The 22,554-nt window shown below is 42.8% G+C and overlaps 1 protein-coding gene across 1 annotated transcript; it reads right to left on the bottom strand.

Annotated features, from left to right (window-relative positions):
• Window positions 1-997: 997 nt before the first annotated feature.
• On the bottom strand, window positions 998-15,523 carry LOC117553301 (E3 ubiquitin-protein ligase Rnf220-like). Its single transcript, XM_034227175.1, has 2 exons — window positions 15,126-15,523; window positions 998-2,219 (listed from the first exon to the last, which is right to left on the bottom strand). Exon 2 carries the CDS (start codon window positions 1,655-1,657, stop codon window positions 998-1,000), a length of 660 nt encoding a protein of 219 aa, XP_034083066.1. The 5' UTR covers window positions 1,658-2,219; window positions 15,126-15,523.
• Window positions 15,524-22,554: the final 7,031 nt, after the last annotated feature.

Genomic DNA, 22,554 nt, shown 5'->3' with positions numbered 1-22,554 from the left:
TACCACGGCACTGAATCCGCCAGGGGGCTAGTGCCAATCGCATTCACACCGCAGTACTTTCCCTGAGGCAAGATTACGCTGACGTCACTTCGTCTTCTTCTTCTCTGGGTTTACTGGCAGGCCGCAAAACCACTTCACGGCGAGTACAAAAAAAAACAAGAGAAGAAGAACTACATGGGGGGAGGGGGTATAAAGCCAAGACATAACAATAACGGCATCACGCTGTTCCAGGTGTGTCGTATGCATGTAATTGAAGTTAAATAAATGTGTGAAATGTAAAATAAAGTGTAAGTAGTTTCAAAACAATGTAACAGTGGCAATATATATAGCAGCAGACACACCTTAGTGCAAGTTAGGTGTCAGTATTAAAAAACAGTGGCAATATATATATATAATAACAATAGAAAATCGTTACCACTCTTATTATTGTGGTCTTTAATTTTGTTTTAGTCCTGCCTGAGTTTCTTTATTTTTACCCGGCATCCGTGTGCACTGTGCACGATTCCCAGCTCAAGTAGCTTTTGCGAACATCGCTCAAAACATTTGGAGTTGGGAACTGCTTTCTGTAGAAGCTGCTGCATCCCATCCTCAGAGTAAATTGCCAGAAGCGCCGACACTTCCTCATCATCCCACCGCTCCGGTGTTGTAGTAGCCTACGTGTGGTCATAACTGCTTTAAAGTACAACAAAACTACTCGCTCAGGTGTGGATGTGGTTTTGTAGCGAGGAAAAAAATGGCTGCCTAACAAAAAGACATTCAGAGTCTAACGGGGCGTGGTTTGCAATTCGCCCAGCCAATAGAAATAGAATAGAAATTGGCACTCTTTTATCACCAGGTTCGTACCACCTCTCTAGCAGGGACTGAAAATGGCCAAAAGAGTTCCCGGCACTGAGTAGTCCCGGCGGTGTGAACTCGACATTATTGGTACTAACGGAACTAAAGAACCAAAGTACCAGGGAAAGTCCTGCGGTGTGAATGCGGCTATAATGTAAAACATTTACTCACAGCGTTCAATGCGGTCCTCAGGGCTGGAGGAGGTCTCTCGATCAGACAGGAGGCCTGACACAGCGAAGATCTTTTTCCCACTGTCCTCGACGGCTTTCAGGGCGCTGCTGGGAGAACTTCCAGGAGGAATCTGGGAGCCGCCAAAGTCGTACTCTTTCCCCTCTGCATCAGAGTACCGCAGGTGGGGTGAAGCATCTGGATCCAGGCAGCCTTTGAGGCGCTTGGCCGGGGTGAAAGCAGACTGATACGCGCTGGGCAATCCGTCCCGATCGTCTGGAGATGCAAAAGGCCTGAAGGCGCCAACGCCGCTGTGGTTCAGCATGCTGATTGGCGAGCAATCCAGGTTAGGCGGGGCAAACTGATGATGGAGGTGGAGGAGGGACGGAGGAAAATCCCTGTTGGGGAATCCTGGTGGGACTCCACCCTGGCGGTGGTACATTGATGCAAAAGTATAAGAACCATTGTTAAATGGCAAATGGACATCCTTGTCAACAGACACAGGGACGCCAAATGGACGTGGCTGCTGGCAGGGAATTGAGGCATCTCGAGAAGCTTCAGCAGTGGAGGCCAAGACCATGAGGGCCGGCGAGGCCAGGGGGTTGGGAAGGTAGGAGGAGCTCTCCATCTTGAAAGCTGCCCTGTGGAGATCCATGTTTGGACAGAATAAAGAGGTCTTATGGATTTTGGGGGGAGGAGGAGATGATTCCTCCTCTCTAAATTTGATACAATGTCCAAGACCCTTGAAAAGGGTTAGAAGAATTAAGGGAATCTGGGTTGCAGGCCTAAGGGAATTGGCTTTTTAAAGGTTAGGGCTCAGAAAAGAGCTGTTTGTACTAAAGAAATGTATTAGCTAAGAAATCAGCCAATGTCAGTGCTTGTTAACTTGAATTAAATTCATTTCTCTTCAGTGAAGCTAAAGTGAGTTAATCTGTCTCCAGCCAAATGTACTTGAGCTCAGTTCAGTCCAGATCATTCCGTGCCAGGTAGGTGCCGTTGGGTAAAGTCCTTTACACGCTTCACAGTTTGGACGACATCAGTCCTGATTATAAATACAATAATTTGTCAAGATAACGTTCTTCCTCCCAGGTAATATGAAGTAAAGGCCTCCCACTTGAAACGTTTGTTGGACGTGTTACTCAAGTCGGATGGTCGAAGGGGGGGTGGACATCCGTAGGTCCTCAAAGCTGGTTCTTCATCTTCATGTGGTCGCCAAACTGAGGGGACACAAAACACAAAGATTAGTTTCATTTTCAGAGAGCTGCTTTGTTGTTTAGGATTCAAGGGTTTTTCAAAATCACAAAGACCGTAAAGCTGCCGTTTGGGAGATTCTCTCTTTACAGATTACTTGAGATTTCAGCATTTAAAATATATTTTCTGTGCAGACCAAAATTGCCTAAATTTAGCTCAGCCAAAATAGTAATTATAATCCCTATGGACACCCTTTCAGGTTCAATTTAGACCGCCTTGTCTTTTCTTAATGATAGGTGCTTTCAGAGACAAGAGGCATGCTTTTTCAACTGATAGAGATCAATGTCTTGACCTCAATCTGTTTGTAGTGGGAAGAGCAGAGTGGAAAATGCGTCTGGTAGCCAGGGATTGAAGTTAAAACCTTTGGGGACGCAGTGTTCTTAAGCGGTCACTGTTGTTGAAGCCACAAATTCAGATCCTCTTGGGAAAAAGTGTCCTCCAGTTGACACTGTTCATGAAATCCTGTAAATCCCTGCCCTTTGACAAAAAGCCAAGAACTATTTCAAAACCCCAAACTTCTCCCACGTTCCCCTCCCCTTTTCCTCCTGCTCTTTAAAAAACGTCCCCAAACTGTTTTCACATCACATCTTTCCATTCCGATCTCTACAGCCCTCCACGTCTCATCTCTTCCCAAATGTCCCCTCCTCGTCCTCCATCCTCCTAATCTTCTCCTCCTCCTCTTCCTCTCCTCTCCATCCTCATCTCCTTAGCGCTATCTCTCCTTCCTCCCTCCCTCCCTCGCTCCCTCCCTCACTCCCTCCTCCATCTCAGATCTTGGTCTAAGCCGCTTAGTCCTACCATCTCCCAGGATCTTACTGGACCAGAACCACTTGTCTTAAGATAAGGACACACATGCATGTACACACATTTCACCCACACACACATCTGATAAAAAGCCATGTGGCTCGATGTTCAGCTTGACACCAGAGCCGGTGTCGAGCTATACTCGATGCTACCCCCCTATCTCTTTATCAAACCACTTTTAATTCCCCAATTTTTATCAGTCCTCCGTTTATTTTAACATCTCTCCTGTCAATCTCTTCTCCTCTCATCCCTCCATCTCTCCCTCCCTTCCCCTGCTCTCTTCTCCCTCGGGTGATTCCGATGGGTGATATCATATCAGACCTCTCCATCTGCCAGCCACGAGCCAGAGGAAATCTGACTGAGTGAATAAATTAGCCGTACTTGACCTCACGACCCCCCCCCAGCATACGTGGCAACAGACTAGAATCTTCTCTCCCAGGGATTAGAGCGGAGCGTTCAATTGGCCGGTCGAAGGAACGCAGAGAGGCAACCGATAAAACGACAAAATAACGTTTCAGAGATTTTTATCCCCAAAGGGCAATTTGAAGGTGGCTGGCACGTTAGGCGTCCAATATGTTAAAGATTTTGAGTAGGTGAAGATGTACTTGTCGTACATAAGTGATTGTGGGATTGTGTGCATCGTTCTGGATTTTAATAACAAAAATCAGATTGGCTTACATGCAAATAGGTTATCATGAGTAATTGTACTTCATTTTATTAAATCAGATAACATTAAAAGCCACTGCGTAAAATGTTGGTTATATTATCATAAAAGTCACCGCTGCCATCAGAAAAATTCAAGACCAATATAACTTGAAAGGTCAAACTCGAAGTCATGTGCACACGTACATAAACACTCAACAAACACAGTATCAAGTAGCGGGCCGCTCTCGACGAGCTTCAAAGCTATGTTGACGACCAGCCAACATCAAAGGAGAAACTCCCTGGGAAATGAAAGGAGAAAATCTTTTATAGCTATCAGCTGTCCACAACACTCATTCAAATCAATTTCCAAACCTGATCTGGGCTTTGGCACGCTCCCCCACCTCCCACACACACAAAGCAACAACTGCCAAGAGAGAGGGGAGAGGGCCCAGAGACAGAGAGAGATGGGGAGATGTGAGATGTTTTACATTACCGCAAATGTACAGTAGACTACTGTGGAGTGTTGAGAACGGCTTGCGCTAACACGCCTCTGGTCTGGCCTGGAGTCACATTACCCGCCTCTCTTCCTCCTCTGCCTCATCAGCCTACCTACAATCCATCCCAGAATTAGCACCTTAAAAATGTAGCCATGACAAAACTTTTCTTTCTCCCCCATCCCTTTCTCTGTCTATCAGTATCCTCCCTCTCCTCCTCACCCTCTCTTGAGCTTTCTCACTTTCTCTGCCGGCGTCCTCTCTCTGTTCCCGTTGTATATCAGATCACACTTTCTCCTGTATAACCTCTAAAGTAGGAGTGTGTCTGAGGTGTTGATAGCGAGGTAATACACTGATAAGTACCGGGATATTTCAATTTTATTATCATTACCCAGCAGGCCGAGGGGCGGTGAATGAAGGGCCGCCAACGCGAAGCAGCCAATCCAATAAGAGGACACTCGATATTCCCTTACAGGCCAGAACTAGAGAGGAGAGGAGAGGAAACAAGGAGGTGGAGAACATAGGGTGAGGAAACAATAGGAAATAAGAGAAGAGGATAGGAAACAATCAGATGAGAATAGAGGAAACGAGAGGAAAAGCGAGGAGACAGGAAAGGAAACAAACAGAGGACATGAAGCAAAAGAGCAAAGGGAAGAGGATGGGAAAAGAGAGAAACAAGGGACAAGAAAGATAAGGAGATGCAAGGAGAGGAAATAAGGAAAGGAGAGGAGAGAAGAGGGTGTGATATCAGAGCAAAGGGTACACATCTCATCTCCCTGGGTGATTGACCCAAGCTGGCGTCCTTCTGGCCTTGTGTGCATATGTGAACACACACATTAACACACACATACATGCACATGTGTGTGTGTGGGCCTGGTTAAACTGATACCATGGAGCCTTTCAATTGTCTCCCTGTATTCTAGGTTTTCTATTTACTTTTGTAAGGATGCTTTCACCTATGCAAAACATTATTCTGTGTGTCATTTCAACTACACTTGTGAAACGACAGCGTTAAAAGTGTCATACAGCTTCCAGAAATAAGTGATGTTTCTCACCTTATCTCTAAAACAACAATCATAATTCCGGATGACATGCACCTATGCATGTCATCAATATACAAGTGCAATTACATCTAACGCACACACGCATAATGTCACTCGGTGCCACTTACAATCCCATTTGCCAACGGGGGCTACCACCCACATATTGTCTGACACCGGGTATATGCATTTTATAATAGAAAATGTCACAGGGGAACATTTACCACGCTGTCATAATTTGATTACAGTGTACAAGAATGATACAGCTGTCGGCGCGATATTAAATACAAACAGCGAGGAGGGCTTTTCACGTCAAATCTGCACTTTAAGTGACAGTGTCATGCCAGTCTGCAAAATTGCAGTGTCAACAACAATGTGTTTTAGCATCCTCCTGAAAGGGAGTTTGACTCTGGAAATATGAGCTACTGAGAGGGGGGCTGCGGGAGAAGTCACAGATTCTACGAGAAAATAATTTGTAAATGTGGTCATGAACGTTATTATTGTTCTTTAAGAATAATGATAGGATGGTTTTGCTTGTTGGAGAGCTCAGGGAAAGGATTTCCGGGGTTGAGGACGTTGCGATGGTGGCATTACGGATGCAAAACATCATATTAGGTCCCATGACAAGAAAAATGGTGGTGCTCCTACGTAAATCCTGGATTCAGAAACATAGAATCAGAAAAGTGGAAGGGGAACAAAGGGATACAAATAACTACACTGGTGACAAAGAGCACTTGTTTTATCGAAGCCTTCCTTTTTTGTTGACTGGTCGGAATAAATATTGTTCTTGCATGGCTGCTTTGAGTGTGTAACCGACGCTTTGGCTGTGCCAACACGATGCTGAAACTTGTCAACTCGAGTTTTCCAGTTTGTCTGCTGAGTTTTGGAGAGGAACGAAAAGGAATCCAATTTTGGATATAAAAATGTCTTGTCGACTGTGACTGGTGTGTGTGTGTGTGTGTGTGTGTGTGTGTGTGTGTGTGTGTGTGTGTGTGTGTGTGTGTGTGTGTGTGTGTGTGTGTGTGTGTGTGTGTGTGTGTGTGTGTGTGTGTGTGTGTGTGTGTGTGTGTGTGTGTGTGTGTGTGTGTGTGTGTGTGTGTGTGTGTGTGTGTGTGTGTGTGTGTGTGTGTTTGACTGTCGAGGCTGTCGGGAAGTAAAGCAGTCGAAGTTGATTTTTTCTCTTTTTTTAATGGAGACATAGAGAAAGGAGTCAACACCGCAGGCTTGTCTAAATGTCTGTGTGTGTGTGTGTGTGTGTGTGTGTGTGTGTGTGTGTGTGTGTGTGTGTGTGTGTGTGTGTGTGTGTGTGTGTGTGTGTGTGTGTGTGTGTGTGTGTGTGTGTGTGTGTGTGTGTGTGTGTGTGTGCACGTGTGTGAGAGTATGGGCACACACTTCCCGGTCCATGGGTTTATATTTAGAGATTGTTGACAGGCGTGAAAGTGCCACTTTTACATGTTATGCCACTCTTAAATTCTCTCACACATCACTCATACATACCGGATAAGGTTTAGATAACTTTGAAACTAGAGTTACCTAAGTGCATGAAAAACCATGTTAATACATGATTCCCTAAAGAGATTTAGATAATAAGCAGAAATGTGAAGCTTGTAGTGTTAAAAAGAAAACTCTCCCTTGAACTAAAAGTTCACAGCCAAAAAGGCCTGACACTCCTGTAAAACATTATAGCTATTAAAGTTTACCCTCAGCCTCTGCAATGTTTTTACTCTACGACTTCTTACTCAACCCAGGTAGTTACAGAACTATACTTTTTAACCACTCCAAAAAAATCAACCACATAAACATTTATGGGAAACCATCAACGTCCTGGATCATCAACAGAGCAAGTTACATGAATGCAGTATTTGGATTATTAAATATCATTGGAAAAATGTATTATTGGAAAAAAGAAATCTCAATCTCAGCAGCCACTATTGTAAAAGCCCTAATCTTATGCAGCTCACATGCAGTCTATAACATAACATTGCCTCAAAAGATGTTGCTTTATATTTTTTACGAAAGAACAAAAGAAAGATATACGAATATACCACTTTTTGTTCCACTGCAATAAGGAATCATTTCACCAGCCAACAGACAATGAAAACACTGCTATTTAAAAACGATGCAGTCACATATTAAATATTAGCCGTCAGAACAGTCGGAGAGACAGATAAATTAAACTGTCCGCAGTGTGTGTGTGTGTGTGTGCTTTTTGAGCACAAGAACCATGAGCTGACCCACACACAGGCCCACTCTGTATGCCAGACGGACTGCAGTGTGTGTGCGTCAGTCGGTGTGTTCGTGTCTGTGTGTGTTTGCTGATGTCCGATGCAACAGTCGATACTATTGAAATCTACTCATTCATGTCTGGCCATGAGGCAAAGCTCAAATGTCCTTGTGAATAAGAATCACACCCATTTATCTCCCTCCTACTCCCCCTCTCCCACTCTCGTATTATTTGTCCTTGTCTTAACTTTCAGCTGTAAAACCCTAATTTTGTTCCCAAATGCCTTCCAAATATCCAATCTCATGTTTCTCTCCTTTCTTCGCCTCTCTCCGATATGAAATCTGTCACCAGGTTATTTGCTTCAGCCACACAGCTGCGGCATATCGGGAGAAATATGCATCGGCAGTGAAAAATATTACAAAGATTTGATATTATACAGACACACACATCATCCCGAGGTGGATAATGGCACTCGGGCAATATTCAGCAACAAAATCAATAAGGATTGGACAAGCTTGCGCGAATGACCGTGCAAGCTTTGTGCAGCAGTCAACTAACAACGAATATATTTTGTAGAATGTGTTACTTAACATACTTCATTTGTGTGCGTGTTTTTTTTAAAAGATTAAAAGGACATCTTTCTTTCCCAGACTCTTTCCCTGTGACATTCATGCAATACTTCCTGGAGAAAAAGCAAGAGGATTTACTTCTCAAATAAGCCTTTGTGATTTCCGAGACAGAGTTATGGCCAGCAGACAAAAATCATTCTGGAAGTGGGCCCTGACCTGTGGCAGGGATTTCTATTCGTGGCAGCACCAGCGAGGCCCAGTTCAGTGGGGCCAGCTAATTCCTGACAGACCAGGCTAAATGGGAAAAGCACACCATTCCATTGCTCATATTTTTGGATCATGGGACAACCAAATCCCAGCATCTTTTGTTTCCCTGAAATGTCATTATATAGACTTCATTTGTATTATTTGGCTCACTTCAGGTACAGCAATATCGGCCTGTATTCTGGACATAGTATCATTCAGAATTTCACATCTTTTATAATTCGAAACACAGTTATGCCTCCTAAAGACTCGCAAAAATAACTATTTCTAATCACAGAAAGCAGCCCTAAATTACTTTATGTTGCTTAATATCTAACAAGAGAATACCCCAAGTTACAACTTGGAAGAAAACATTTGTATGTGCTGCAATTAATCTGGATGCCTTGAGCTGCAACACTGAGCTAAATGGAAGCCAGAAAAGACACTAAAAAGCCGACAATATGCTCTTAAGCCTGAAATGTGTCCGTTTGTATCAAAGCCATAATACTTAATACCGTATTATACTTTTCATAGACAAGGCACGCACACACAAAAAACGTACAAGCCTGACAGATGACACCAGTGTGTCTCCGCTGACCGACAGGTGACGGAGCTATCCGTCCTGCAGGAGTGTGATGAGTGTGAGTGTGTGTGTGTGTGTGTGTGTGTGTGTGTGTGTGTGTGTGTGTGTGTGTGTGTGTGTGTGTGTGTGTGTCTGTGTGTGTGTGTGTGTGTGTGTGTCTGTGTGTGTGTGTGTGTGTGTCTGTGTGTGTGTGTGTGTGTGTGTGTGTGTGTGTGTGTGTGTGTGTGTGTGTGTGTGTGTGTGTGTGTGTGTGTGTGTGTGTGTGTGTGTGTGTTGTGTGTGTGTGTGTGTGTGTGTGTGTGTGTGTGTGTGTGTGTGTGTGTGTGTGTGTGTGTGTGTGTGTGTGTGTGTGTGTGTGTGGCACCAGCCGCCCTGCTATGACTCTTTATTGCTGTGCTGTGCCGGCGTGTACAACAGCAGCCACTAATCTCACTGGCTGGCAGGCAGACAGGCGGCTGGCTGGCCGGTGTGTACTACAGGCTAGTGCAAGCCAATTAGCTCAAGTTTAACAAGGAAAAAAAAAAACGGTTGCCAGATACACTGCTTTCACTCACATATTCCGCAGTAATAATCCTCTATTGTGGAGTTAATAACAATAATAAGAACAATGGGAAACATCTTTAATGCCTGTCGGGAAATGACGTGTCTAGCATGGAGGCCAAACGTCAGAAGATGCTCGACCAACAACTACATATTTTACTTCTCAAAAGGCTGATCTTACAGCGTGAATATCAAACTGCCCTGTGTGTGGTCATGCAGATGCATAAAGGTGCGTGTGTGTGTGTGTGTGTGTGTGTGTGTGTGTGTGTGTGTGTGTGTGTGTGTGTGTGTGTGTGTGTGTGTGTGTGTGTTTATGCATCACTGGGTTAGATCAGGCTGCATGGATCAGTCTCCCGCCTGGATGCCCGGCTGGCGGCACGGGGTAAAATGATAAGTAGGCTACACAAATACTGCCTATCTACAATCGATGGTTGCAAATACACCAACAGTGTCTTCTGGGGAGGTGTGAGAGGAAAGGGGGAGGGAGGGGTGGAGATATTAGCTTATTTTCCAAGCAGGGAGCTTGTGATCTGGCTCACGGTGTAATTGACGATTCGAGGAGGGGAGGTGGGGGAAACCTGAGAGAGATATGATGTGGCGGCGGGGGGTAAAGGGGGATGGACGCAGAGAGAAAGAGACACAGAGCAATATGGAGAATAGAAAGTATCTGACATCCGACACAACTCCTCTCCCCCGCCATTAGGCTAATTCTTTGACTTTCTCTTGTTGCCGATCGCGTCTCCGAACTGATATTTCCCCCTGTAACGGCATTACCAGTGGCTGCCTCCTCCAATGCAATCAAACCATTTAACACGGCGCTGCATCCCCTATACTGTACATGGACTGATTTCCTTCCGATATAAACGACTGCGAGCTACTCCGCTTTCCTGTCATCAATAAAAGGAATAACTGGCTCTGCTTGCATATTTGCAGTCAGGAGGATTCTTATCTGCTTTTGTTTGTAGGAAATAATCAATTAGGGAAATAAAGATTTTTGTTTTGAAGTCCATATATTTTCTAAAATATGACAAGAGGATAGGATGCTTCATATAATTGTATACTACTTGTTTTATCTGGTAAAATACGTAGAAATCTCGCTAATTCATATTTGAATGACTTTGTATAGTCAAAAAGTTAAGAAATGTCAAAATGTCTTCAAAAAGTGACAAAAATAATGAAAGGAATGTAGTCTAAATATTAGACGTGGAACTTTTGTTGCAGGGCTAAAACAACAAATTAATCAGAATTGCCTCAAAACACAATGTGCTGGCGGACAGGCTGCAATTTCCATTGAGGGAATACAAAAAATAACAGCATTTGGTTGGTTTGGATAAGCGAGACAGCCCTACAATATCCACCCATTAAATGATTGCATCCGGCTCCTCGCACTCAATTGGTGATTATAGCAGCGATAACTAGACAACAATGACAGAAAGTTTTTGGGGATGCACACCGAGCAGCACGCGCGTCCTCTCCGAGGTGAGCCGCTCCCGAGTCTGCGCGTGTTCAAACACTTGTTATTTACCGGCGACGCGTTTATTTCAATTACCGTCGGCATGTCAAATTAGCTCTGCGTATGTAGTGTTTATTAGCACAACAAAATAATAAAGCACACGCAGAGGAAAGGGAGGGGTGGGGGGCGAATGTAAAAAAAAGGGGGAGGGGGGGAGAAGTTGCTTCTGCTTTTAATAAAGAATGAGGAATTAGTGCATATTGATAGGACTTAATAGACCGAGGGGGGTCATCAAACTCGCGACTGAGCGATCCATGGTTAATTTACTATCGGTGTCATGTTATGGGAGGGGGGAGAAGAGGGGGGTGGGGGTAGGACTATAAGGCGCGCGACGTGACGCCTTAATATACTTTTCAAAAATGTTGAAAAGGCCCAAATACATAATAGGAAATATACAGGAGGTGGAACAGGTGGAAACGGCAGAGGTGTTTTTTCATATGAAGGTGACGGTAAATAAAACTTGCAACAGAAATCCTCTCCAACATTAAAACAAAACTTGTTTTAATTCTCTAATAAAACATCCTGATCTGATGAATAGGATTTTGAAGCTCCTCGCTAGCCACTTAATGATTATCTACGTGGCGATAAAAGCGAGAGTTAACTGGTTTCCTGATAATTAAGCAGGTGGGAGGATTTTCGTGAGTGTGTCTCCCGGACGTGGAGCTTCTTCGGAGCCAAATTAAAATAAACTTCTCTCCCTGCGGCCATCGATCCAGCAGAAGAGGTGTAAAATGGACATTAATTTTAGTTCACTTCTCGCTGCGCAAAGGAGGGGAGCATGGAGAGATCAATGGCGGGCAATAACAGCTGACTGCTGAAAGGGGGGAGAGAGAGAGAAGGGGGGAGGGAGTGGTGGAGGGGGGTGAATCGAAAACGCTGACAAATAAATCATCTTTTGCTACTTTAACTCCAACCTCGACACTTTTCCCCCTCTTTACGCCTATACAGACTACTCCTTTGGGAAGGTTTGAGAAAGAGATGAGGCCTAAATGACGAAGTGAGGAAAACACAGACATGGGGAGAATTAATCAAATATAGGGTTGAATTGGTTGAGAAAACAAATGTGCATTATGCCTCGTTTGGTAGGCTACTTGAATGTGTCAAACCATTACAAACATAGATAATATTATAGTTGAAAATGGGCATCGTTATTGTGATTTATATCTGTGTAATCCCAAGGCTCCGAATAAATAATTAATAATACCGAACAGACTGTAACCCGAATGGAAAGCATACATTTAAACATTCCTAAAATCAAAAATCAGACTTCTACAACCTATCAAAGAAAAATATCAAGCTGTTGTAATCGCGTTTAAATGTGGAGATGAAACAAGCGGCGGCCTGTAAATCACTAACATAAAATAGAGAAACTGAAAAAGTGTTGCATCACTCTAGATTACAGCAAAACCTCAAAACATGCTTAAATAAATCGGAATATAATCATGCGTATGATGAAAAAACCAGGCTTGAATTTGTTTTAATTAATAATAAACAGCGTCCTATTTAAATGCTCGTTTAAATACATTTTAAGCAATGGGCCACACATCTATCCGTCAAATCCGATTTGTTCTCATTAACATATCATTAAATACATAGCAACTAAATATCAATTTCAATTTATAAAACCGCGTGTAAACATTACAAATATATATGAAATAAAGCTAGACTCTGCATTACATTAATCATCTAAATTATTGATCCAATGAATGCATAGTGATGTGGAATGGGCTGTGTATCATCGCCTTTAATGGAGAAATGCATGTTTCATTTACGGATAATGAGGCTTCAGGTGCTCGCCTTTCTTCATCAGCAAAATTGTGTTAATAAGAAATGTGCAAAATATAAACTTCCCGGAAACAAATCGCCATGTATTTACTGTATTTGATTACATTAAAATGTGGACATTTTGTTCCTGTAATGTATATATTCCCGTCTAATTTCCCACTTTTAAAGATAATCATTGCTCGCTAATATGCGTTTGTAAGAAAGGAAAGGGCTCGGCTGGTCCTTAGAAGTGAAGGGTTGGTTGATCTGACCAATCAATACAATTGGAAGTCATTCATCGCAAGGGGTTTCACTGAATCTGGGATTTGGAGTTTGGGATTGTTCAGGAACTATAATTCAATCTTCACAGTGTGAGTTCAATGACCCGCCTCCAAAAGTGTGTTTTTACGCGCTATTTATTGCTGGCAATGAGAGGACTTTTCAACTTGAAAATTACTACTAATAGGTCCGCTGCGTTTTTCCCACACTTGAAATTGTATTATTCCCTGGTCTGGGTGTTTTGTGTGGCAGTGCCGTTGATCCGGGCGAGACTGCTCACTTGTTTGCTTCAGTGAGGTCGTTCCAAAATCAAACCAAAAATAAATTTAAAAAACCGACATGCATGTGATAAAGAAATGTTGAACACACACGTAGAGAACTAAAACAGGGAACATAAATAGTGGGAAAATGTGTCTATAAAAGATCAGAAGTTATGAGTCAAACTGACAAAATAAATAAAAGGAAAGTCGATTTCATCCACGATTTTCATTGTATAGCCTACACCCGTAACACCGAAGAAGAACTTCCTTAACAACAAAAAAGAAGATACAAAAACCAAAACGAATGTCCTGCCATGACTATTTGAAAATAAAAAGAGGAACTATAGGCTACAAATGAAAGACAAAAACTCGTATTATAAAGGCGTGGGAATTACATTGTTTTTATAATTATTCTGTTAAAATAAATAATCCAGTCTTCACGGTAGAATGCCGAAAAGGTAAATGAAAAGTGGATGTTGTATCCGGTGGATCGACGCAGCAGCAGCGGGACTTGGCGCTCCGGGAAGCCGATTTTGGCTCACTGTGCTCGGCCATGAAGCTGGAAGGCCCCCGGGACTTCCGCTGGCTGGGCGCTGCTTATTTAGGGGGAGCATGTAAATTATAGTGGCTCCCTAGTTAACAGGTGTTCCCAACTGTGTGCAGACTTGTGTGTGTACGTGCACGCGCATGCTATGCAGCGAGTCGTCTTTCTTTTTGAATTGAAGCGGTCTGTTTCTCTTTGAGACAAACTGCGAATAATTTGTTTCGCATTTAAGGACTTGATTTCACACACGCTTATGGGTGGAGGTTTTTCTGTACAAAAACGTTTGTATTCTTTTCCCTTCTACTTTCCATTTTTGTTATTTTTCACAATGCTTTAGTAATTGCATTTTTTATTTTAATTAGCCTACTACAGTCACAGTTGGATGAAGAAAAGTAGACCCAAATACAAATTCGTTTATGAAAATGATATCAGTGTGGTCCATTGTAACTGATTCATTTAAATCAGGCTCATCAGAGGCTTTATAGACCCCAACTATCAGGGCTATAATGCGGTTTAAGCCTCATGTCCTCACCCTTATGAGCACTTTATTGCTGCAAAGCAACAGTAACTTTCACTGAAAACCAGCGATGGAATTATACAGGCAGCTATAACCACTATAGCCTTCATGTGAACAACTAAAACTAAAACTCAACTTTGAAATAAAAACAATCAGTGCATGCCTGCCGACTAACGTTCATTTGTCAGGAGCAGCATATTGAGAATGATTTGGTAGCTCTGCGACAGTAATACATATTATTTTCCCTGAGGCTTTGATTCAATTTGTAATTATTGTGCGTTAATGTTTGAGAATAATTAACGGATCTAATCATTAATTCTGAAATATATAACTCTCCTTCATCATAAGTCATATCAAGATGAATATGAAGAGTTGTAGTTTAAATATCGGTTGCAGAGTGTGGCCGTGCAGGACCTGTAATGTAATATCGCTTGTTAATCTGTGTTAATGGTAATGGCATGGACACACGCACTACTGAACAATTCAAGTGCGTGTCAAGAAACCACTTTCTTGTTTGGGAACGTCTAATAAACACGCACACGCGTGCATACCACTCCAGAGACATACACTTAGGCTATGTAAACGTACACGCACAGAGGCGTGAAAGTCCGAGTCCAAACGCAGACAGACCATTCCGTGACTTTTTCTAATTGTGTATTTATATGTAAACGCGTGGAAACGCCACCGCGAGCAGCGACCAAAGCGTAAAATCCCGGAGAAAGTTTATTGAGAGGACTCGAAATCCGCTTCCAAACCAGAAAGAACCCGCGGGACGCAAGCAAGGTGTGGAAACACAAACTGTAAGAGCTTCAAACCAAACAACAACAACAAAAAGCCAGTCAGTGTTACTCACCTCGCCGTGGCAGAATCCGCTTCTTTACCAGACGACTCCTCCGTTTCCGGCTTCTTCTTTTTTTATCCTCACAACAAACCGAAAACTTTTTTCTGCGGGGTGGGAATATCAGTAGCAGTGGCCCTTCTGGCTCTTGCGCAGCAGCACCGGAGATAACGGGAGGCGCTTTGTGGAAGCAAAAGTAGTTAACACCTCCCTGTTAGGTTACCAAAGCGCAGCCAGAGAGGAGGACAGAGAGAGAGCGAGGGAGGGAGTGAGAGAGAGAGGCTGACTTTCCACAAACACAGTGTAAAGTGGGTATCAATAGCGCAATCGCGCGTGCAGCCCCTCCGCTGGAACACCGAGAGGGACGATCAGTGAGAGGAGAGGGGAGTGAAGCCGGGGAGGGAGGCAGGATCGCAGAGATGGTGGCAGGCAGTGGTGGCGGTGGTGTGAGGGGAGCAGGAGGAGGAGGGGGGAGTGGGGGTCTCACAGTGCTCAACGGCGACGTGTGTGAGGCTGGGAGCCGGGCTGCGCGAGGCTGAGCTGGGAGTGTGGGTGTAGAGGGGGAGGGAGGGGTGTCCAGGGTCCAGAGCGTCTCGAGGTTCAATGCTGCCGCGCAGCGCTCGGGTCGCTCACTGACGAAAGACAAGCACACGGGAACACACAATATCGCAACATTTCTTATCTAACAAAACACTTTTTAGTTTTCTATTACAAAATCTTAATCTAGCTTTAAAACTGACACAGCCTTCAGACACCACTCAGTTTCCTGTCCTGCTTGAGATCAAGGGACCGGACAGTGTTCATGGATGTAAGATAATGTCAGCTGTGACAATATTTCTGCTATTACAGTCAAACTATATAACATGTGTCTTTATTCTTGTAGTTCCAACGAAAAAGAGACATTACGAGGAGAATTGATCAGAGGATACATTTCGTTTTTAGTATTATTATTTTTTGTATCCATGTGCATGTGTGGACACCCCACCTCCTGCCTCTCCCCTGTTTCTGCTGGTTCGTTCCCCTGGGTGATTTCCACTGCGCTTTGTGCGCAAAGTGAATGAATTATCCCCCTTCTCTCTCTCTCTCACACTCTCGCTCTCCCTCCCTCTCTTTCTCTTTCACCCGTTAGAGAGACTGCTTGCCATAAAGCCAATGAAGTCCACCTCTTAAGAAAAAGAGGTGGACTAGACACTCTTATAAAGTGCGCACTACAGACTGAAGTTAGTCACACAGAGGGAAGTTCACTAAACCGGCAGCTGTGTGGCAAAGTCCCCTGGCGTTGATTAACCAAAACTTCAAAGATATTTTCAAATAAAGCATGATGGGAAAGGTTGGCACAAAGAATAGTGAGCTGTTTCATTTTGAGAAATTCTTCAAACTTCATCTTCAGAATTTATTTATTTTTCAAACCGGTGTTGTTTAAAAAAGAAAAGAAAAAAGAGGTTGGTTATAATCAAGTTATCTTTTTGAAAGGTATTATTTATATTAATTCAGATAAAAGTTAACTTGCATAACATTTGTGACTGTACACTCTCTCATAAGTAAAAACAAATTACGAAAAGCTCCTTGAATGCACCTTCTATCATTAATAACATTTTCTGACCACTAAACAAGGCAAAGTACAGACACAAGTGTTATCCCCAAACTATTAGCCCTGGAATATATCAGATTTTATGGGGTGTTTATAATGTAGCTTTTGAGCATAAAGTGTGTGTGTGTGTGTGTGTGTGTGTGCGTGTGTGAGTGTGTGTGTGTGTGTGTGTGTGTGTGTGTGTGTGTGTGTGTGTGTGTGTGTGTGTGTGTGTGTGTGTGTGTGTGTGTGTGTGTGTGTGTGTGTGTGTGTGTGTGTGTGTGTGTGTGTGTGTGTGTGTGTGTGTGTGTGTGTAAAACTGAGGAAAAGAGAAGCCTCTTAGCCTGTCTTCCTCTCCACTACACCCCCCTGCTGGTCATATGTGGAATTGATAACACATTACCAACAGCTTAGTACTATCTTCTTCTGTAGTATATTCGTCTCAGTGTATAACTACTAGTACATAGATGATGGTGAGGGTGGTGCTGTAGTGGCACAATTGTGTTTTTGAGGCTTGGTTTAGACTTGGCCCAGAAAGGATAAAACAACTGATAAATGTTATCTAAAATGAGCTAATTCATGAGCACAATCAAGCAAATATACACAGATAAACAAATCAGAAAATTAGAACTAAGGTCAAAACTAGTGGTGGGGTGCATGGGCTAAAAGCCTTTTACTGCAATGGAGAGGATACAGAGTGGAGAAAACTTTTCATTTGCTGTTCCGATAGGCTAAACTGGAAGTGGAAACTCCTGCAATGACAGTGTGAATCACTTTCATATAAAAAGAAACAGAAAGTAAGTTAATTGATACATTTGTATTTTCTTTCAGATTGAATATTTATAAATAAAGGATATATATATATATATTTAATCTGAACGTCGTAGATCTTAAATGCCCCAAAATGAGGTCTCCCTCACACAGTTCATCATAGGAGACTTTGGATGGTTATCTAATGGAACTTTGATCTGGTTTAACGCTATAATACACCGTTGTTGTAGGTAACAATAGCGTGGGAAAAGTGAAGAGGCTTGAGTGTGTGTGTGGTCTCCATACACATGAGGGGCAGTAGCTGCAGTAGCAGTGCCATTAGTGGTGTGTTGTCTTGCTAATAGGCTCAGTTTGGAGTCAATGGGCTGACTGAGGAAGAGGACCATCCATGTATTAGATCCCTCTCCATTCAAAGTCTAATGCCACTCTCTTTAGCCCCTCCCTCTGATGTTTTTAAATGCTGGCTCTGTGTGTATTGACTAGGAAGCACTTTGATAGCACCTGTTGCACTGCTGAGGCAACCCAGTCTTAAAGCACAGGCATTCCCAATGTAGATATCAGAGGGAGAAGGGATACTATACATTGGCTTATAGGTGTGTAAGATTATAACAGTTTCATTTCCCAATATGTTTAACTGATCAGTCTCTACAACAATGGAAGTAAATGTGATTTGGTTTGTGCCTGCAACATTGAACAATTATCTTAAAAAAGTTTAAAAGGCCTCACTTTTTTTTCAGAATCAGTGTTTTATGAAACTCTATACATTTCACTGTGGACTGCTTTCTATTGAGAGCATGCTCTGTGGATTACCCAGAGCAATGCTGAGGCTGACTTTTGTCCTGTGGTAAAAGACACAGCCCTCCCATTCATTTGAATGAGGCTGGTCACAATGAGGGGGTGCCACACCACACTAGTATTTATACTGTCACAATTGCCAACGTTTCAGTGTACACCAGGATACTGGTATATACACTATACTCCATGCATAAAATACATTTCAAAACAAGAAAAACCTGGTGTTCACTTTATAACGTATAATCTCAATGCATCTGCTAAAAATCGGACAGTGTTAAGCCTCTTGGGGCAAGGGGCAATATTTGGGGGTTTTCATAGTATCAAGAAAATGGTCAGACGAATATGCTCCGAGAATGCATTTTGGCCAATGGTTTCCTGCTATTACTCCCACATAGAATGTTAAATTGCATTCGACCAAAGCTTGACCAAAATGGATTAGTCAATACTCGGACTGCAAGCGGAAACTAAGATGCCTAGCTAAAGCATGTCCCCATGCCCACAGATTCTGCATTCTTATGGAAACATCTCTATAAAGAGATTATTAAAAAAATCTGTGAAAAATGCGCGTTTGCATTTATTTGTTTGGTCAACACAGTCTCATTAAAGGAATTGGCTGCCAATGTTCATACAGTGCTGAACGTGGCCTTGGATATATACAATTAGCAAATGTATCTGTTTATTTAATTCTGAGAATAAAAAAAACACATTCAAACCAAACTTGTACGCTCCTAGATGCAAGTAATGATTGATAAGCCATCTACTATCGCACCCAGACCTCCCCTTGCATGAGTGTACAGCATTGTGTGTTAGCAGACACAGGTTAACACGAGGACTCTGTATTTTTCAGCAGATTTCTTAGCTTCCATCTGAACTGAGTCATGTCCTTGTGTTATGAAACCCCTCACATCTCCTCTGAAGTGACATAGCGATAATGAAAAGCCGAGCTGACAGCAGAGGGACGGGGCTGCCCTCTCACGGCCTGCTTTCACCTTTGCTTGGCCGAGTTTATCCTTAAATTGAATTCCACTTTTTCAAAGATTGAGCCAGGAGGGCTGGACTGAGGCAGTTAGAGTGGAGAGGCTGTTAAAAACTGTGGGTTTCTGCTTTATTTGTGTTGCTCTTTTCCTTGGCTATCAGGCTTTCTCTGGTAGAACACAGCTATTGGGTGGAAAAGTAAGGTTCTTTAGTGAAGCAGTGAAACCGTTTTTTCTCTTGTTTGAGCTTGCTGGTATATACGCAGATAAAGAAAAGGCTTCCTAGCAGGAGGCCCTGGTCTATTTTATGACTTGAACCTGTAATCCTTTGATATTTTAAGGCAGCTCAAACTTGACCCTCCCTACCACCCAGTGACTAAAGTAATACCCTGTTAGGTCCTTCACACCACGTGGGACTTAATTCCTTAAACAAACCATGTTTGAATGTGATTTACAGCTAATCCGGACAGGCAACGGTCATTTCTATCTTTCCTTTAATAATTTACGATTGGTGGAATTTATAGCACCCGGCCGTGCATGCCGCCAAATCCATATGTCTGTAATATAATGAGATTTAAGCGCAGCGAGATTATAAATTATGGTGTGATTTGTTCTCTCCCTGTTTTGTCGGGGCATAGCCTTTGAGTGTGTGTGTGTGTAGCTTGGGGACATGGCTGGCATTTGGCTGCCACGACGCTCTAATTGCTGACGTACACACAGATAGATGGGACCTGATGGTTGGTGTCGCCACTGGAGGGAGGGAGGGAGGAAGGAGAAGTGAGGGACGAAAGGGGAGGATGAGGAGACTGAAGCGAAGGGGGATAGCTGACTGGAGGAGATAAAGATGGGGAGGTGAAAAGGAAAGTGGAGCATGGATGGATGGATAGATAGATGGATAGACAAGTGAGGAGGACAGGTATTGTCTTGTGGCGGGAGGCGCAGCTGCCAGCAGAAACACAGCCAAGCGGTTAACCACACTGAAGGAGCCACATTTAGAGAGAGAGAGAGAGAGAGAGAGAGAGGAGAGAGAGAGAGAGGAGAGAGAGAGAGAGAAGAGAGAGAGAGAGAGAGAGAGGAGAGAGAGAGAGAGAGAGGGAGGGACAGAGGCTCAGCCACATTCATCTCGCTCTCAGATCCGTTGCTCCAGGGAGCTGTTGGAAAATGAAGAATTACATGGCCCTGATCAGATTACATTACAGAACAAGTGATTACATGCGTTTGACTCTTGTACAAAAGAAGGAAAAAAATGAAGGGAGGGAAAGGAAACATACATGATCTGATTAATTATGTAATTACGTGGTATTTGTTCTGGCTATGATACATGGGCAACCATCTGAGGGGAGGTAGATGGGTAATTTCATCAATGTTTCACTGCTTGGCATCTAAACCTGCTTTAATATAAATGTTGACGTTGTCCCAGTCCTCACTTTCAGACTTGACTGCTCTATATTTTAAAACATTCGCTGTCATTAGTTTGGTTTGGAACAAGAAATGGTGGTGGGAGGGGTAAATAAGAGATAAACCTAATTAAGAAAATACAAAAAGGCTGGAATGCTTCGTAGATTCTATCTTCAGAATTTTCGTTTGAGATTTATATAAAACTTGTTTACAGTACTATAGTAGTACAGTATTATACATTGTGTTTAAAAATAGGAGATTCAAACTTGTATTGTAATTGGTTTGTCCCAGTTGTCAGTGAATAACTGTACCCCCAGGCACATTTGCCCCTATTTTCTATCAAGTTAATGTTCCGTTTTGATGAGCGTGGTTGGTTTCCATCATTTTTCATGATGAAAGACTATTTTTATATTAACACTGTGATTGTCAACCAATGTTCAAGCTCTACTGCCAAACAAGAGCTTTGATGATGGACAATTCCCGAAAACTGCTATTAGGTTATCGACACCTATGCTGCTTCTACAACCACACCAGCATTTCCTATTTATGGTATATTAACTATGGTTAGAAAACAGTTAGGGTTATGTCTTGTTAGGAATAGAGAATAATCATGGTTATGGTTAGTAAAGCGGCTAACTTTATTAGCATGTCTATGACAGGAATGGGGTGTGCTGCATACACTTGTTATATTGCCATTAAAGCCTGTTGTGAGGTCAAGAAGGATGGAAATCATGCACTTTTGACACGGGAGACAGCTGTTTGTTTCCCATTACCAACAAACTTCCAACGTTGGTTTCTGTTAACCATCGTTATTACTTTTCCACTAAAACAATATTGTTTTTAGTTGCCTAAACTGAATCAGCTCTTACCAGAGATGTCAAATCCAAAGAGGTTTATGAGAATAGTTTTTTAGTTGTCCTAAATGCTATTCTGATATTGACACATGGCAGTTATATAATATGATGTTTAAGTAGTTTGAAACTCACTGTATACGTTCAGTTTAAGGACTTATTGGCCTAACCCAAAACTAATGGAATTTGTGCGTGCTTGATCTCTACTTTTGTAAAGTTATAAATTCCTAGCATTTGGAATAAGGTCCAAATCTATTGCCACATTACAAATAACTCATGCATATCCGTGGATGAAGGAACAAATCTGAAAATACTGGTGAAAAATTATTGGTTGAAATATCGCGTTGGCTTCAAGACTGGGAAACATCAAAGTGCATTTCCTCCGTCGTCGCTCTGGTCGCTCCGTCATCTTCAAACATCCGCGGGGAGTGACTTGTTATTTGCTCTGAGCTGTCTGCATGGTTTTTTGATTAGAGAGAGACAGAAAGAAAGAGAGCGGGAGGCGGAGGGAGAGAGCGGAGATAGTGAAGAGAGAGACAGTCTTGAGGCACATGTCAAGCAATGTCACAGATAATCACACATTGTCTTAAAATAGCTTTGAAAATGACAGTGTCGGGGGTGGGCTGTTGAGGGTGATGTTGGGGTTTGGGAGGGGGGGGGGGGGGGGCGAGAGATGCATCAAAGCACATGTATCGTAATTAAAGACCAGATAAAGTTAATTTCTGACATCTCCTCGGGGGAACATTTATCAAGGGCAACATAAAAAAAAGGTCTTATCTGTGAGAAAGGAGAGGAGCTGGGGGAGGTTACAAGGGTATCTAACATACATCTGCTTTGTTCTCTCAAACAGAGATAAATATAAGGGGTGGGGGTTGGAGGGGCACTGGGGGTTACTACAGTGACAGATAGGGAAAGAGTAATTTCCTCAGTCAGTCAGGTGGAGATGGTGAAGAGGCCTCCTTCTATCATCATCTACCCAGTAAAACCATCCTATTTCATAGTCCAAGTAATCTCCATATTACTGCCTCCACTCAAACTGTCCCTGCTGCTGCTCCATTGTATTCCCAATGGGTTTGACCATTGGA

This window comes from Gymnodraco acuticeps, unplaced genomic scaffold (assembly GCF_902827175.1).
Source record: "Gymnodraco acuticeps unplaced genomic scaffold, fGymAcu1.1, whole genome shotgun sequence".
NCBI classification, from domain to species: domain Eukaryota; kingdom Metazoa; phylum Chordata; class Actinopteri; order Perciformes; family Bathydraconidae; genus Gymnodraco; species Gymnodraco acuticeps.
Note: the sequence above shows the minus strand (reverse complement) of the source record. Positions and strands in the feature narration are given on the sequence as shown.